The 16,024-nt window shown below is 41.6% G+C and overlaps 1 protein-coding gene across 5 annotated transcripts in view; it reads right to left on the bottom strand.

The window, feature by feature from the left end:
• The window catches only part of myo16 (myosin XVI), a 118,038-nt gene that overhangs the window by 72,928 nt on the left and 29,086 nt on the right, over positions 1–16,024 (bottom strand). For all 5 annotated transcript variants that reach the window (XR_005209494.1, XM_037789276.1, XM_037789275.1 and 2 more), the window contains 2 exons: positions 6,583–6,653; positions 5,876–6,019 (listed from right to left, as the gene is read on the bottom strand). Coding sequence is in view for 4 of the 5 variants with exons in the window: in XM_037789276.1 (XP_037645204.1) it covers positions 5,876–6,019; positions 6,583–6,653 (215 nt within the window). In the remaining variant the exon portion in view is untranslated. The remainder of the gene's footprint in view (positions 1–5,875; positions 6,020–6,582; positions 6,654–16,024) is intronic.

The raw sequence follows: 16,024 nt of genomic DNA, 5'->3' as shown, positions 1-16,024 counted from the left end.
AAAAACTATCAGCTGCTGCTTGACTATTCATGAGAAAACAAGAAACCTTATCGCAACGTGAAGCGCAGCTTGAAGAGCAAGAGATGAGATGAGTGAGTCAGAGAGAGTGCATATTATTATGCCCCCTCCACCCACCCATATATCAATAAACACACACACACACCCCACACCACACACACACAGTCCATCCCCCATCCCTCCCTTACCTTCTAATGTCAAAATAGGACTCCTCCATCTATATTCCTTAGATTTGTGCTTCGCCCCCAAACGGTAATCAACCTCCTCATAAACCTGACAGCTCCACTCAGGAAGCCTCTGTTAACATGTGGGAATGTGTTATTGTGCGTGGGTGTGTGTGAGTGAGTGTGTGTGCTGCATAGTGGATAGTAAAGGAGTGTGCTAGACCAGACAATTCACTTCAAGGTCCAGTAAAAGTCAATAGGGGTCTGGCTGGATGAAGCTATCAGCTGACAGACAGATGTATCTTGCTCTGTCTGTCAGGAGGCCGCCTTCCCTCGCAGCTGGACAAAACACAGCCGGACCAACCTTGAAATGTACGAGGTGCTTTGAGAATTGTTCTGTAAAAATGTGAAATAAAAATATAGTCACATTTTAGGACGTAATAATTGGTCCTTTAAAACAATCACAAGCCAGTAAGCAACATAAAAAGGTGAACTGTGAAAAAAGTGTTCCTGAGCCTAGAAACAATGTATCTGTAGTTCCTTTTATGGCACACAAAAGTCCAAGAGCAGCAGACACAGATGATGGTGAAGGAAGCATGATGTGTGGGCCATTGATCCAGAGACATTAATCATGTGTCTGAGCTCACATGATAAGTGCTGACAGATATGAACGAGACGGCGCTGGCTGGCAGCCACACAGGCTGCGAGGGGTTAACAAGTTGACTTCTGACCCCGACACGCTCCCCAGCCACAATATGATGAATCCATGTCTGACGTCTCGGAGATGGAAATCTGTTTATACTACGCTGCCCGTGGTTCATAATGGCAGTTGTTACAAGCAGTGACTGCCACAGAATCAATAACAACTAGCAGATATGCACTTAAAGCTTTCCCTGGGGCAATCACACTGTCTGTCACAGCCCGGTGGAAATCATCAAGAGCGAAGGGTCCCCATACACTTTTGTTTTTATGCCTCCGCACGGCGACAGTCGTGGCCGGAGGCATCATGTTTTCTGGTTGTCAGTCCGTCCGTCCATCCATCCGGACAACCCATTCACATGAACGGGATATCTCAGGAACACCTTTAGGGAATTTTTTCAAATTTGGCACAAACGTCCACCTGGACTCAAGGATGAACTGATTAGAATTTGGTGGTCAAAGGTCAAAGGTCACTGTGACCTCACATCCGTTCCATTCTCGTGGTATATCAAGAATGCCTTGAGGGGATTTTTTCAAATTTGGCACAAATGTCCACTTGAACTGAAGGATGAACTGATTAGATTTTGGTGGTCAAAGGTCTCACAACACACGTTTTTTTGGCCACAACTCAAGAATTCATATGCTAATTATGACAATTTCCCACAAATGTCTTACAGGATATAATGCTGAAGTGATGACAATGATGTAAACTCCCTCGCTTGGGGAAAACTGGTAAAATGGAGCAGGAGATAGACAGGCGGTTTGGTGCGGCGTCTGCAGTTATGTGGGCGCTGTACCGGACCGCTGTGGTGAAAAGGGAGCTGATCCGGAACACAAATCTCCTGATTTACCAATTCATCTACGTTCCAACCCTCACCTAAGGTCATGAGCTTTGGGTAGTGACCGAAAGAATGAGATTGTGGATACCGAAATGAGTTTCCTTCATAGGGTGGCTTGGCTCAGCCTTAGAGATGGGGTGAGGAGCTCAGTCATCCAGAGATGCTCAGAGTAGAGCCGCTGCTCCATCGTGTTGAAAGGGGCCAGCTGAGGTGGTTCGGGCATCTGATCAAGATGACTCCTGGACGGTTTTTCGGGCATGGCCAACCGGTAAGAGGCTCCGGTGTAGACCCAGAACACGCTGGAGAGATTATATATCTAGTCTGGCCTGGGAACGCTTCAGGGTGCCCCAGGAAAAGCTGGAAAACGTTGCCGGGGAGAAGGATGTCTGGAATTCCCTGCTAAGCCTGCTGTCCCCACGACTTGGCCCCGGATAAGCGGAAGAAAACGAATGGATGGATGGAAGGATGGATGGATTGATGGATGGATGAATGGATGGAAAGTGCAACTTCACTGGTTGGCGGAATCACACAACTGTGATTCTACTTCTTTAAATCTATACTGTTGTGTTTAGAGCAAATTTTTTTAACTCTTCTATCTAAAATCACGTTTAAGGTTTATAATAAACCCAATATGTCTCTAATAAAATACTAGCATACTCATAATGTACATTCTACTATTTATATTTTCAGAATTTTTGTTGTTTCCCAAAAAATGTAATCCAGTGAAGGAACACTTAAACTTGATTATCAAAGAGTTTTAGCAAAGAAATGTACAAGAATCAATTGAGCAACAGCCTTATTAATCTCAACTGATTGCACACAACATCTGCTCGGCTGTGATCCGCCATGCTGCAGCGTTGTGATGTGTTGTAAACAACACAGGCTGCTGGAAAAACTGTAATCATCACACTTTTACTGAATCACCACAAACCATTTTTGTTGTTGTTGCACATTAACCATCATGCAGGTACCAATACTAGGATAAGACAACATACTGTATTGGTAACCACACTAAAACTGAGGACAATTCTTCACTACAACATTAAATATGTACTCATATGTGCAATAAGATCAATAAATAGTGGATTTTATTATACCTAACCAGGAGTTTGTTCATAAAGTCTGCCTCAATTCAAGCAGATTATAGAGCATAGGAACGTGCAACAGTTGCTTGATGACCCACTGTTATGTTTAGAGGAGGGAGGGCTACATTATCTACAGAAAATCCTCCAAAATTCAACTGGTGTGAAGTGCAGCCGGGGGGCTTGCTGTTAACCGTTTGACTTCAAAGGACTCAGAGTTCAGACGTTTTAAATTCATCATTTGCACACACGGAAAGTGGGTCACTTCTACAACTGTTACCCCGTTGGGTTTTCAACTGTAAGATGAGAAATAACAGTTTGGAACAGACCCGGTCTCCCAGGGATCAAATGATTGCAGTGCTACATCTTCCCCGACATAAGTATAGAGACTGAAAGCGAGTATCTCACAGAGAACTACGATATGACAGAGAAAAAAAGGAAAGAAGAACAATTTTAAGAAGAAAGAAATCAGCTGGAGTGCATTTGCGGTCAACAGTTTAAGACAGCAGACTCATTTTTATGTTCTTCAAGAGTTCATATTTTCAACACTGTGTACTTTCTCTCAAGGAGACACTGGAGCAGAATTAGGGCAAGTCTGCAATTAAGTCTAATCACTTACCACATCTCTTCAGATCAGAGTTTCATAAGAAACCAAATCAGGAAGACATAATTGAGCCACCATAAGAAGTTAGATTTCATAAGTATCTTGTGGGCTGTGGCTTTGAATAGAAGGCCAGCTAAGATGGAACACATGGAGATCAAGAGCCTCCGCATCCTGATGCATGTACCGCATATGAGCCAAGCCTAACTACAATGGACTGTTTTGAAATCTATATGAAAAGGTAGAGAGTTAGATCAAGTTTTGTTTGATAATCAGACTGTTTCCACTAATTGAATATTACACTAACCATGTCATATTTTTGTGGAATCATTCATAAAGACGACACACCCCTATAATGTTTTCATTTGCTAAGAGGCAATCCACTGTGCCTCTGAACTGCCAGTTAATCCTGCCAGGGCCTCAATGACCAACATTAACCAGAGCTGGAACAAGGAATAGCTTTAGGAATGTGTGGGAATGAGACAGTGACAGTTTAGAAATGGCTTACTCCTCCTCCTGCTGTTTGGAGGCAGGAGATAAGAGAATTAATATTACTGCCAATCCGGACACAGAGCGACCCCCCCCCCCCCCCCCCCCCCCCCCCCCCCCCTCCCCACCCTCCCCACCCTCCCCACAAGACAGGCTTGGTAACATCTCTGTCAGGAAAAAAACCTTCTCATGAAGGAACTGGAGACAGGAAATCAAGGACAGAGAAGCAGAGGACAAGGGGAGGGGAAACACAGGATGAGATGGAGGAGTAGGACACAATAGATTAGTACATATTAGCAGCACTATTCCTCCCTGTGCCAATCAAAGATAAAGCTGCCAGTCAAGCTCCTCTGGCGAGACCACTGTTCCACTTCTCATTAAAATGTAAACCCGTTATATTCGGAGGGAAAGATCTCCCATTTGCAGCTCTGATAAGGCTGCAGCTTGAGAACGGGGCAGAATGACTGGGCACTGGCAGGGTCTGTGGTGGAGGAGATGGCTGTCAAAATGAATGAATAGAAGAAAAGGGATATTGCATCTCCATCGGAAATATGGCTTGACTGAAGTTATTTTTACCCTTAGACAGGAAGAGCATTGGGCTATCCTGCTGATTATACCAGGAAGAGAAACTCAAGTTCTCATTTCACTCTAAAGAAAAAAAACACTCCGTGCAAATGTGCATAATTTTGGAAAATTAATACATTTCAAGTCCCCTATCTGACTTGGCTAGTCTCCTCACAAAAACATACTGTCACAGTCACAACGGCATGCACGGGGGCATAATCACACACGCACGCAGAAGTATATGCAGTCAAATAAATAAGAACTTAGTATCAAAGGACATTCAAGCTGTGAAAGCTGGAGAAATGTTTTGGTGTTGCTAGAGTAAGCTGGAAAAAATGTTTGAACTTTTCACCGGAATTTCTTAGAAACGTTCTTCCTCTCTCTTTCTTTACCCCCTGATCTCCTCCAACGGGGCTGAGTTCTGTGTAAATGTGACCTCATTTACTAGGAACTGGTAGTGAATGGGAGACATTTGGTTACTGCCTCCCAGGGAGCAGTATTAAAGCTCTCTCTCTCTCTCTCTCTCTCATGGTATTGCATATCATGAACGTATAACTCACTGCATAAATTGCATTTGGCGTATCGATATCACGCCCCGCTCTACACACGAGGCAGCCTGCATGAATCTTAGCTTCGAGGGAAATTAAACGCATGCAAATATGCAAACACTCGACATACACATGAACCAACAGTCGCTACAGATCCACTCTGCACATCCTTTTTGCCTGGCAGCTCTTCAAACATATCCATTCCTCTCAGGGATGTCACTTTCCTGTCCCGCAGACCGACACAATCACCCAGGACCCAATCAGCAGCAGAACCAGGCTGTTCTGGATTCTATGGAGCTCCAGACTGCAGTTAACCCTCCCTGGGTCTAATCAACACCAGCAGAACAGACCCAGCCCACTGAGTGACAGGGCTGGATGTGCATGCCCTCCCCTGCAGCTGGCCCTGCTCTCTTTATGGGCCTAATCAGTACAACCACAGCTCTTGTCAAGACAGACCCGACAAGCGCTGGTAACATCCTCCACAGAGCGGGCTCTCTCTTTGATATCATGCTAATGCCCAAATTCTGAATATTCTCATTTTCAGCACTTCAGCTGGGTGTGTGAGAGAATGGAAAGTTTCAGACCCTCGGTAATCCAAAACCCCTCATCAATGGAGGACGCTCCACTTGGACGGGAATTCTGGATGACTAATGTGAATACAGCCACTAGTTCAAAGCGGATTCAAAACATGGAGTTAGTATGCCGACCCATTCCAAAACACTAATCTAATTTGTAGCTGACACGCTTGGAATTCCAAGGATCAACAAGAAAATGACTAAATTACAAAATTAGTGTCCATGCATGTGTGTGTGCATTTGTGTCTTTCCCCCCCAATATGCCGCATGTTCATGTTTGCACGTGTGTTTCTTACCAGCAGCAGCAGCAGCACCACATCTGCATGGTCACACACACACGCTACATGCAGGGCCGTCCACAGGTCTTCGTCCTGCAGGTTGACATTCAGGCCTCGTTCGATCAGAAGTTCCGCCGCAAACACGTTGTCATGGCGAGCACACTGCAGAATCCAAGCACGGTAGATTTCCTTATTATCAGTTTTCAGAAATATGTATATTTCCTGAAGCATTGCTAACTATAAACAGTACACATGAGCGGTTCAGTGCGTAATAGTTAATAGCTATATGTGAAAAATGTATTGCACAGCGATGGTAACAATTACATACTTGCTTTGCCCGAGGGGTGAAATGCTAAATGGTAAAAGGCATGGAGAACGGTTGTTGGGACTCATTTTAGAGGACAACAGCCTTGAGTTTTTGCATTAGAACTGCACCAAATGTACACGTAGATAAAAAAATATTTTGCAGATTTCAATTTTAGAACATACAGATAAAGTATTACTTGTAATACATTTTCCACCTCTGCGTAGTATGTGTGTGCGAGGGTCTGTACTTGTATTAATCGTGCTCTGGGGATAAAAGCCAATGGAATTAGGCTGTTAGAAGTAGCCTTAACTTGGGGCAGTTATGGTTACATTTGGGGTTAAATCCAGGGAATGAATCTAAGTCAGTATGATGTCTCTTATAAATGTCAAAACCCTGTGTGTGCGTGTGTGTGTCTTACCAGGTGTAGCAAGGATCCCCCAGAAGAATTGGGAGTGTTGGGGTCTGCTCCCTCCTTCAGGAGACGCAACACTGCAACACAACAAACATCCGTATGTCAACAGCTGCTGTATGTGCCAACAGACGGGGAGCTTAGGGCATATAGTGAAGACGCATAAACACTTTAAAACACTAATCTGTGCCTCTCATTATCAAAAACCAATATGAGTCGGGTGTCCTCTGACTGTCCTTGACATGTCAGCGTGGCTCAGTGTTAAGGTTGTGTGTGTTTGGTAGCTCCTTGTTCCAGCAGCAAGTCAGGAAGCCTCTGGGTTACACACAGTCACGTCACAAACTGTAAGCTCCAGTGAGCCGCACAACCCGCTCACACACTGACACAGATCTACTGAAGAACACAACACGAACAACTACAAACAAGTTCACGCAGTCAGCCGCAAACACATGAGCAGACAGTCGTAGGCTAAACAAGGTCGCAGTGATTTTACTATACCGCTGATATATTATTTATTCAACATGTACCAAAAATGAATGAGAGCACAACAGGAGAGAGGAGAGAGAGAGAGAGAGAGAGAGAGAGCGTGTGTGTGTGACAGATAAATAGAGCAGGATGGACAAACGAGAGAGGGCGAGGAGAGAGAGAGGTGGACCACTGTGGTTTGGACATATGTGATTTCACCGACACTGACAGCACTAGATGGATACTGACTAAACCCTGGAAGAGCTTCTACCAGCAAACCAGCCACCGCTGTCACGCAATCCCACCACACACGCACACACGCATATGCATACGCACACACACACACACATACATATTAACACTGGAAAATGGCTGTGAGGACAGTAACCATGGTAATTCCAGTGGTGATAACTCAAGCTAATGAACCCTGTTGATGACCCCCATGAGGTAATTTCACTTAAAGGGTCATTATGTAGACAGACAGGCTTAAATGGTTTAACTAGAATTACAGCCTCGCAGTTGTATGCCTCCGTCAACCAGTCAAGTTGCAGTTCGCATCCATGTTTGTTCAAAATGTCATCACTTCATCATTTTATCCTGTTAGACATTTGTGTGAAATTGACGTAATTACCTTACGAATTATTGACTTATGGTCAAAAACGTGATTTGTGAAATCACAATGACCTTTGACGACCAAAATCTAATCAGTTCATTTTTTAGTTCAAATGGACATTTGTGCATAAAAACAGTAGATGCTGGTTAATAATCCTGTGCTTATCTGATCATACTACCACTACTAATTAATATGTTGAAGACCATTCGTTCGTTGCCGTAACGTGCTCTATACAGGGGATAAAAATAATTGCAACACATATATGCAATGCAATGCAATACAACAAAACCAAAATATGGCCTCAAAAACTAACATTAATTTAAATTAACACACACACTTTGTAGTCTCAATAATTACTGAACATGTACCTCCATTAAGACTCGATAACCTTCATTAATAAGCTACAGCTGTCACACTTTATACCAAAGTCTCTGCTTCCGTCTGATCCTAAAGTTGTTTAATCACTGCTGTAGGCATGAGTATAATACGGTTTCTGAGGCACACCCAGGTAAATCTAATGAAGTCTTATATGCAACAGCTCTGCAAGAAATCCTAGCTTATAGTTTTTTTTAAAAAATGGTCTGAGGAAGGTGTTGGTTAAACATTAAGATCATATCAATATCATGATCAAACCACAGCCTCTAAAATGCGTGTGTACACTGTGTATACATACAGTATAAAGGTTTCCCTGCATCATATGTACTGTATATATGTATCATATGTTGTGTCATATGCAGTGTGCACACAGTCATGCATGCCTTCACATTTTCATTATATAATAATATAATAATATTCATTATTTATAATAAGTTAATTATTAATTATTCTAAGAAATGTCATAAATAACTGTTCCAGCATCACTTACCAGAGCCAAAATGTGGCAAACAAATAACTTATGTTTAGAGTTGAAACAATCAATTAGTCGATTTAAATCAAATTAATCAACGAATGGCATCAATTATTTGTTAATTAGTAAAACAAATTTCCAAATATTTGCTGGTTTAAGTTTTTTAAATGTGAGGGCATGCTGTTCTCTGTTTTTATATGAAAGTTAATGTAGTGGGTTGGGGTTTAGAACTGTTGGTCGGACAAAATAAGCAATTTTACAGCATCACCTTTCGCTCTGGGAACCTGTGATGGAAGTGTTTCACTATTTTCAAACATTTTATAGACTAGACAAATTCATTGTTTATAAAAATACTATCAATATGAATCTATAATATAAATAACTGTGAGTTACAACCTTACTTATTTTGTCTGACCAATAGTTTGAGAAACAGCCAAATACTGAAAAGTATTCAATTTACAAAGATATGAATAAGGGAAAGCATCAAATTGGAAAATTTAAGAAGCTGTAGCCAGCTAATGTTTGGTATTTTTATTTGATAAATTACTTACCCATTAATCATTTATCAATATTGTCATCAGTTAATTCTGTCTGCTGACTAATCATTTGGGAGGCACATGCCCACATACCAAACACATACTGTGCACAGACATTTCCCCACTCTTCTAATGGCCTTCAGCGCTTAATGGCCTTTAAATGGTTGATGAGAAACAAACCGGCCAACCTTTCAGTCAATCAGCACAATTATCTCCCGTCTCCTCAACAGACTGTAGGGGCTCAGACTGTAAACCACCAATTAAGGCTCATCTAGTACTAAAGTCGTTACCAGGGAATAGATAATGCTCTTGCTTTCCTGTCTATCAAACAGTATGTCACAGGGCCGCTCATTAGTGAATGTGGAGCAGCCATTTTTAAGCATGTGCGGTATCCAGTGGGCAACCTCCAGGTCTGAAAAGTGAAGCCAATGCGGAAGTGACTTAAACTTGCATTCTTTCTAACAGCCAGCAGGGGGCGACTCCTCTGGTTGCAAAAATAAGTCAGATTGTATAGAAGTCTATGAGAAAATGAGCCTACTTCTCACTTGATTTATTACCTCAGTAAACATTGTAAACATGAGTTTATGGTCTCAATCACTAGTTTCAAGTCTTCTTCAATACAGCATGATGTTCATTTAGTAAATTATGGTTCCATTTAGAGTCAAGTAGATGATAAAGCAGGGTATGCTTTTAGAACTTTAACCCTTTCACAGTGTGTTTTCAGTTTATGAAATTGAATTGTAACATTTTGGCCGCCTACAAATGTCTTATTCAGCATTCGGTTGTACTTAGCTCCACCCTCTCGTGTCACTTCTGGTTGCAAAAAAAACAATATGGCGACAGACATAAACCAAGATGATAAAATGCCGAACTCGAGGCTTCAAAACGGCAGTCCACAAACCGATGGGTGACATCACAGTGACTAAGTCCACTTCTTATATACAGTCTATGACCGTATCACATGAGTATCAGTGGTCAGTGAACGCCTCTGGTCTGTAAAACCTCCGTCTGTTAGAGTCAGTCAGCGTTAGTCTTTGATTGAATAACCTACCAGAGTTTTATGGCACATTATTGAGTGTGTCTAAAGAGAGGTCAAAGGTCAAGAGCTACATATTGACCATCAGGCAGTTAGATAAAAAAAGCTAAGCGCTTGTCTGGCGGTATGGCCATTGGGAATCAATTTTACTGTTGTACCATTGGCGGATTTGTCTAAACCAACCACTGTAAGTGAGTAGTGAGTACACCAGCTATAATAATAGGTAAACATTTCAATCTAGTGTCACTTAAAAGATAGGTTCAAATACTTTCATGTGTGTCTTAAAACAATATTCAGTAGTTTATATGAACATTGAAACAGGTTTTACTTGATGTTATCAGTCCTCCTGTTCATACTGGCCATCAAGATATCCCTTCATAAGGTGCTTCCAATGAAAGAGATGGAATAGAAATCCATCAACAAAAAATACACTCCAAAGTTCAGCGTTGTTTAGACACATTTTCCAAAGTTACAGTCTTTTTAGTACAGAATTCCCTCTTTGTATTAGTAGCCCTCCACGGCACAGAAACACTGTCCTGCGAAACACAAAGAGGGAATTTCATAGCAAAAAGGAGTATGAATTCGGCAGATTTCCTAAAGCTCACAGATACACTTTGAAATATAATTTTGCACAGAACAAGGCCTGTGGGATTTGTCCTCCATCTCTTCCAATGGAAACACCTTGGGACGGGATCTCTTTAAGGCCGGTATGAATAGGAGGAATGATTACAGCAAGCAAAAACAGTTTCAATGCGGGCATGCGAGTATGTTTCAAGACAGGCTTGACAAGATGTGAAACTATCCTTTAACTCGTGGTTTGAAAGTGTAAATCAGCTCTCAATAATTCCAACAAGTCTATTAGTCAAAAGGATTTTAACCACAGAGAGACAGAGAGAGAGAGAGAGAGAGAGAGAGAGAGAGAGAGAAAGCCATATGTCAAGTCAAAACCAGGATGTATACAAATGACTTCCATGTCTTGAAGCTCTAAAGCTGCTGGAAATGGCAACCAATCTGACTGTCTTAAGGTGAAATCCAGCTGTGCTGATAAATACTATAAAGCAAGGACAGGCTGCTGTTGCGGCATTTCTACAGTTAAATATGTGTTATCATATTAGGGCTGCTCGATTTTGGCATAAATCATAATCACATTTATTTTGGTCAGTATTGAGAACACGATTATTTAACACAATTACTCACTGAGTTTGGAAACACCATGCAATTAGCAAGACATTTTTGTAGCCTACATTTTAAGGTTTAAAACAATTATCTTGTTTTCATAATCATTGGAAGCCAAAATCATAATTGAAATTTGATTAATTGCACAGCCCTGTTTCGTATCATACAGTATACACTACATACAGTATTCTGTAAATATAATACATATTATTCAGTGATAAACTACGAAAGGTAGCATTAACCAAGAACATACGTGAGGAAAATGATCCAATTAAGAGCAACGGAGTGTTCACTGTATTTAGGCGGTGCTGCAGGTTTACAGTTTGTCTCTGTTGTAATGTAGTTGAAAGGGAAAAGGAACACTGGTCATCATAGAGATGTATATCTTGAGAACAACTATATTATGCTTGTCCCACAGCAACAACAGTAATTTTCTCTCTACGTTAAATCTTTATATGTCAGTTGGTGTTTGATTACATGCTGATATCAGGCTTTGGGCTTGGCAGTGTGTGCCTGTGTGTGTCATTGTGTGTGTGTGTGTGTGTGTGTGTTACCCCTCTATCAGGAGGCTGCTGATATGGGGAGTGGAGAGTGGGCGCGAAGCAAAGTCGGCTGTCATTTTGTGGAAAATTGCAAAACAGCTGTTCGAGACGTATGTGGAGTTTCCATGGCAACCAGATAAGAAGTGGTAGCAGAGGGGAAAAGAGAGAGATAGAGAGCAGATGAGAGGATGAGAGAGAGAGAAAAACTAAATAAAGGTATAGATTGATCGACGTGCGACATACGACGGCCGAACTACAGCTCAAAACCAAATAAAAAAGAGAGAATTAGTGCTTTTCAGATCCCTAATGACTCGCCGGCTCACCTCGAAGTCTATGCTGTCATTCAGACTCTCTTTGTGTATTGTAATACCTGAATACCGCTCTTCTTGCCTACACAGAGATTTGCAAAGTACACTTGGCAGTTAAAAAAACACACTGGCACTTTCTCCTCTCCTGAAAAGGGCATTTAGATATACTTTTCCTCCTCTGCTGAGAAATAATATCACAGACCTCCACAGCAAGTCACGTAAGTGATAACAATATTATTCGTTGTTGAACTTGAACTTGTTGAAGTAGATATTATGCACATGCTGAATGAGCATGCTCTGTAGACACAGTAGAATATTAAATGTACTGTATTTCAGCCTCTCTTTTTGATTCTTTGGCTCTTTTTCATCTCACTAGACCGTGATATTCCATGAATTTAATAAAGTCCCTGTAATGTATCCTCCATAATATGCCACTTACAGGAGTATTGCCAATTTTCTTCATCTATCGACCAGACGTATTCTCCCCGTGTACAGCATCGTTCCTTGGCAGCCCCATATGAGATTCTGTTCAAATCCCTCACCCTTACAAATGCTCCTGTCTCTTTGGTCCTTATCACACAGTCATAGTCACAAGAGGCACCGTCTCACCTCACTGCCCCATGTTTCTGAAATGAGCTTTGACATTTTTCCATGGTTTTGATCCTGATGAAAAAAAGGTACTTGTTGAGTTTTCCAATAATGCTTAACTCTAAATGTAGATTATATTATGGTGAGTTCTGTAGAATGGAACAGGCGTCTCCTGCCCACTTGAGAGAGATGATTTTATGGATTGCAGGTGTTACATTTACAGCAAACACACCGGGGTGTTAATGCATTTTCACGAGATAACATTTGCAAAACCTTTTCAGAAATGTTAACTCACAGCGCTGTGTTAAGAGCACCCATGATTAAGAATAATCACAACAAAACCATTTTTACTCATGATGCGGTGTACTGTAGTACTGTAGCTGTAGTGTTCCTTTCAGGCCAGCAATCATTGTGTAACCTGGTGGATATCTCAATGCTGGAAGGACACTCTTTGTCCAGCGTACAGACTGACTAGGAAAATGTCATTGCTTGTTTGTGTCAAGTAAATTTTATTTATATAGCCCAATATCACAAATCTGTGACACTATGGACACGGGATCTCGTCTGTGCAAGATAGATGCTTAGACGGTAAGGAAGACGTTTTTGTTTTTTTTACAGCAAGGTTTTCTTTGTTTATTTCTATGATTTCGACACAGATTTCTTGTTCACAATGTAGCATTATCAGGGTAAAAATAGGTAGCGAGTGTACTGCGTCCATTCGGATTTTAATGCGTCAGAGACGCTGGACGCAACATCACCGTCTCCGACATCTTTAGCCCCCTCTCATGATGTGTCATCAAGTGAACCAAAGGTTTAATATTAGAAGCTCAGATAAACACCACTGCCAGTGAAAGGTTGCAATATGCTGCCTGATCCTGATGATGCAGTTGACATTAAAAGGATCCCTGCTGTATCAGACTGAGAGTGGTTTTAAATTGGATTCCAGTAAAAGATATCATGACATCTTTCTCTACCAACTCTGTGGGCCTAGGCCCCGTTCTGTCAAAAACATGACAGGTGTTTGACGGGCCTTTAATCCCAGCATGCTCTATCGCAGAGAAACATCATAATATCAATGTATTCCTCTAACATCCATATTCACCTATTTCTCCATCTCTCCTCTTCCCTGTCTCCCTTCCTCCCTATATGTATATATATATATATAACAATGTTGTGATTCAGTTTAATGAATTGTGCCTAAAGCAGTGCTCCAGAACACCACGCAAGGCTGAGAGCTGTTACCTGTAAACTATTACCTCTGCTTGCTTCACTTCCTCACTATGGAGAACTAATTGGAGTCTATGAGTCCCTGCAGAATGATTCTATTCACACAGATCAATAATGGTAGGGCTGACGGATGCTCTGGAGTCGAAGCGCAAGTGTGGCTTAAAAAAAAACCACACACACACATACAACGAAACAAGTACACCAATGTCAGACGATTCAACATTTGAAATGTGATAAATGCATCAGGAGGAATCAGGATGCAAATTCAAGCTGGCTGCAATACTGGAGCAGACATATACAGTAGCATACTAGATGATGGTTATGTGTTTTGCTCAAGAAAACCTTTGCAAATGTGCTGCTGGTGTCTAAAGATTTCAAACCATACATCACAATTACTTCCTAGATGATGTGATGTAGCGGTCCACTTCACGCCATCTTAAGATTGTTTATAAATAATTTACATCTACTCTGAACATTTCTCACATTGTGTTTTTTTCCAGGAATCATCATTAAGAACCACAGACACTAAAATGTCATATTTAATATCATTCTAGTTGAAAGGGGAAGACATAATATAAATAGATTGTTGGTTCCGTGGCTTCGAGGCAACAGCTGCTGCCGTTCCACTTGTGTTTTGCTTTGATGAAGTTAAGAGATTGGTTTGGGAAAAGCAATTTCACCAAATGTCAAAAACGCATGTGAGCCAGATGTTTGCATATGAAAGATAGGAATGGAGAATATAGTGAGCTCCTATCTACCTATAGGGCTGTATGGTCGTGGTAGTTTATCACCTTGACCCTACAATATCCTACCTAACCTGATGCTTCTTTTCTGCTGCCTTTCAATTTCTCTGGCTTTCCAATTTTTTTCATTTTCAATCTTTCCTTTGTTCTCCTCCTTCTGTTTATCTCATTCATCTTATTTCCTGTACAATACATCCGATAAGAAAATAAATCCTTGTGTGTCTATATGTGTGTGATATATCTCCGATTACCTGGCTGCCTTGTCAGCAGACTGAGTCTCTGCACTATCTATGAATCTAATTCTCAAGCCAGCTTCCCAGAAAACAGGCTTTAATTAGGACATAACAAGGGTTCCCTCAATCCCTCTCATTCTATTTCCCTCTCGGCCTCTTTGTTTTCTTTTCTCTGGATCTTATTCGGCTAATCTTTCTCTCTTGCGCACCCACAAGTTCTTAAAAACAACGATGAGTCGCCAAAATGTCTTTCCATCCATTTTTTCTTTGATCATCACCATCTGGGGGACGCTGGTGGTGATAATTGAAAGCTAAGTTTAAACGTGCACAGTTCATTCAAGGTAACAGCATTGTTAAAGATATCAGCTAACAGGCGTTCATCAGTTTGATTTCACACTCCACACTTTAAATTGTGTGGATCCCTTTAACGATAATACTCGGAACATAAAATAATCAAGAAATCATCTGATAGAGATATGATGAAACTACTTGCATCATAAAGAGGAAATCGGCACTCACATATCCTGTTTAGTATTTCTGTTGAGGTCTGCTTTCCAGGCAACACACTGGGGTATCTCCGCATTGTCAATGAATATTCTTTTACCGCTACCCACCAGATCAACCCCTGGGCTCTCGTTGCAACAAGTGTGTTTACACAATCCCTGCTCTCTTTAAATACTTCTGTAGTAAGGGGAACAGATTCAGAAATGTTCTCACATTACTCTAGGGGAAGTCCGAGCCTGAGGCAAATCTTATCACTGTACAAAAAAGGAGAAGAGAGCTAACTTAAGCAGCAATGGTGAGAAAAACTGTTCGCACTTAGCTAACCAGGACCACTGAGGAACGCTCGAGAACATTCGTCCAGATGTAGCAAGTGCTGCTCCCCACAACCTCAAAGTAGTTTGGACAGATCCGCTCACAAAGAGATAGGCAATGCACTACTGACAGAAGAACAAGACAGGCCAACACAGGGGAACATAAATGGATCCTAAAGCTTTCAAGCAGTCCCTTGACTCAAGGAGTCTGTTAGAAGTGAATCTGTCACTCATGCGGGGGGCTGCCGTCAGGTGGCCTTGCCATATCAATGCAAACGTCAGCCTCGCACCAGTTCGGTGCCATGGCGGCGGCGCGTGGTTG

Source organism: Sebastes umbrosus, chromosome 13, assembly GCF_015220745.1.
Source record: "Sebastes umbrosus isolate fSebUmb1 chromosome 13, fSebUmb1.pri, whole genome shotgun sequence".
Lineage (NCBI taxonomy): Eukaryota > Metazoa > Chordata > Actinopteri > Perciformes > Sebastidae > Sebastes > Sebastes umbrosus.
Note: the sequence above shows the minus strand (reverse complement) of the source record. Positions and strands in the feature narration are given on the sequence as shown.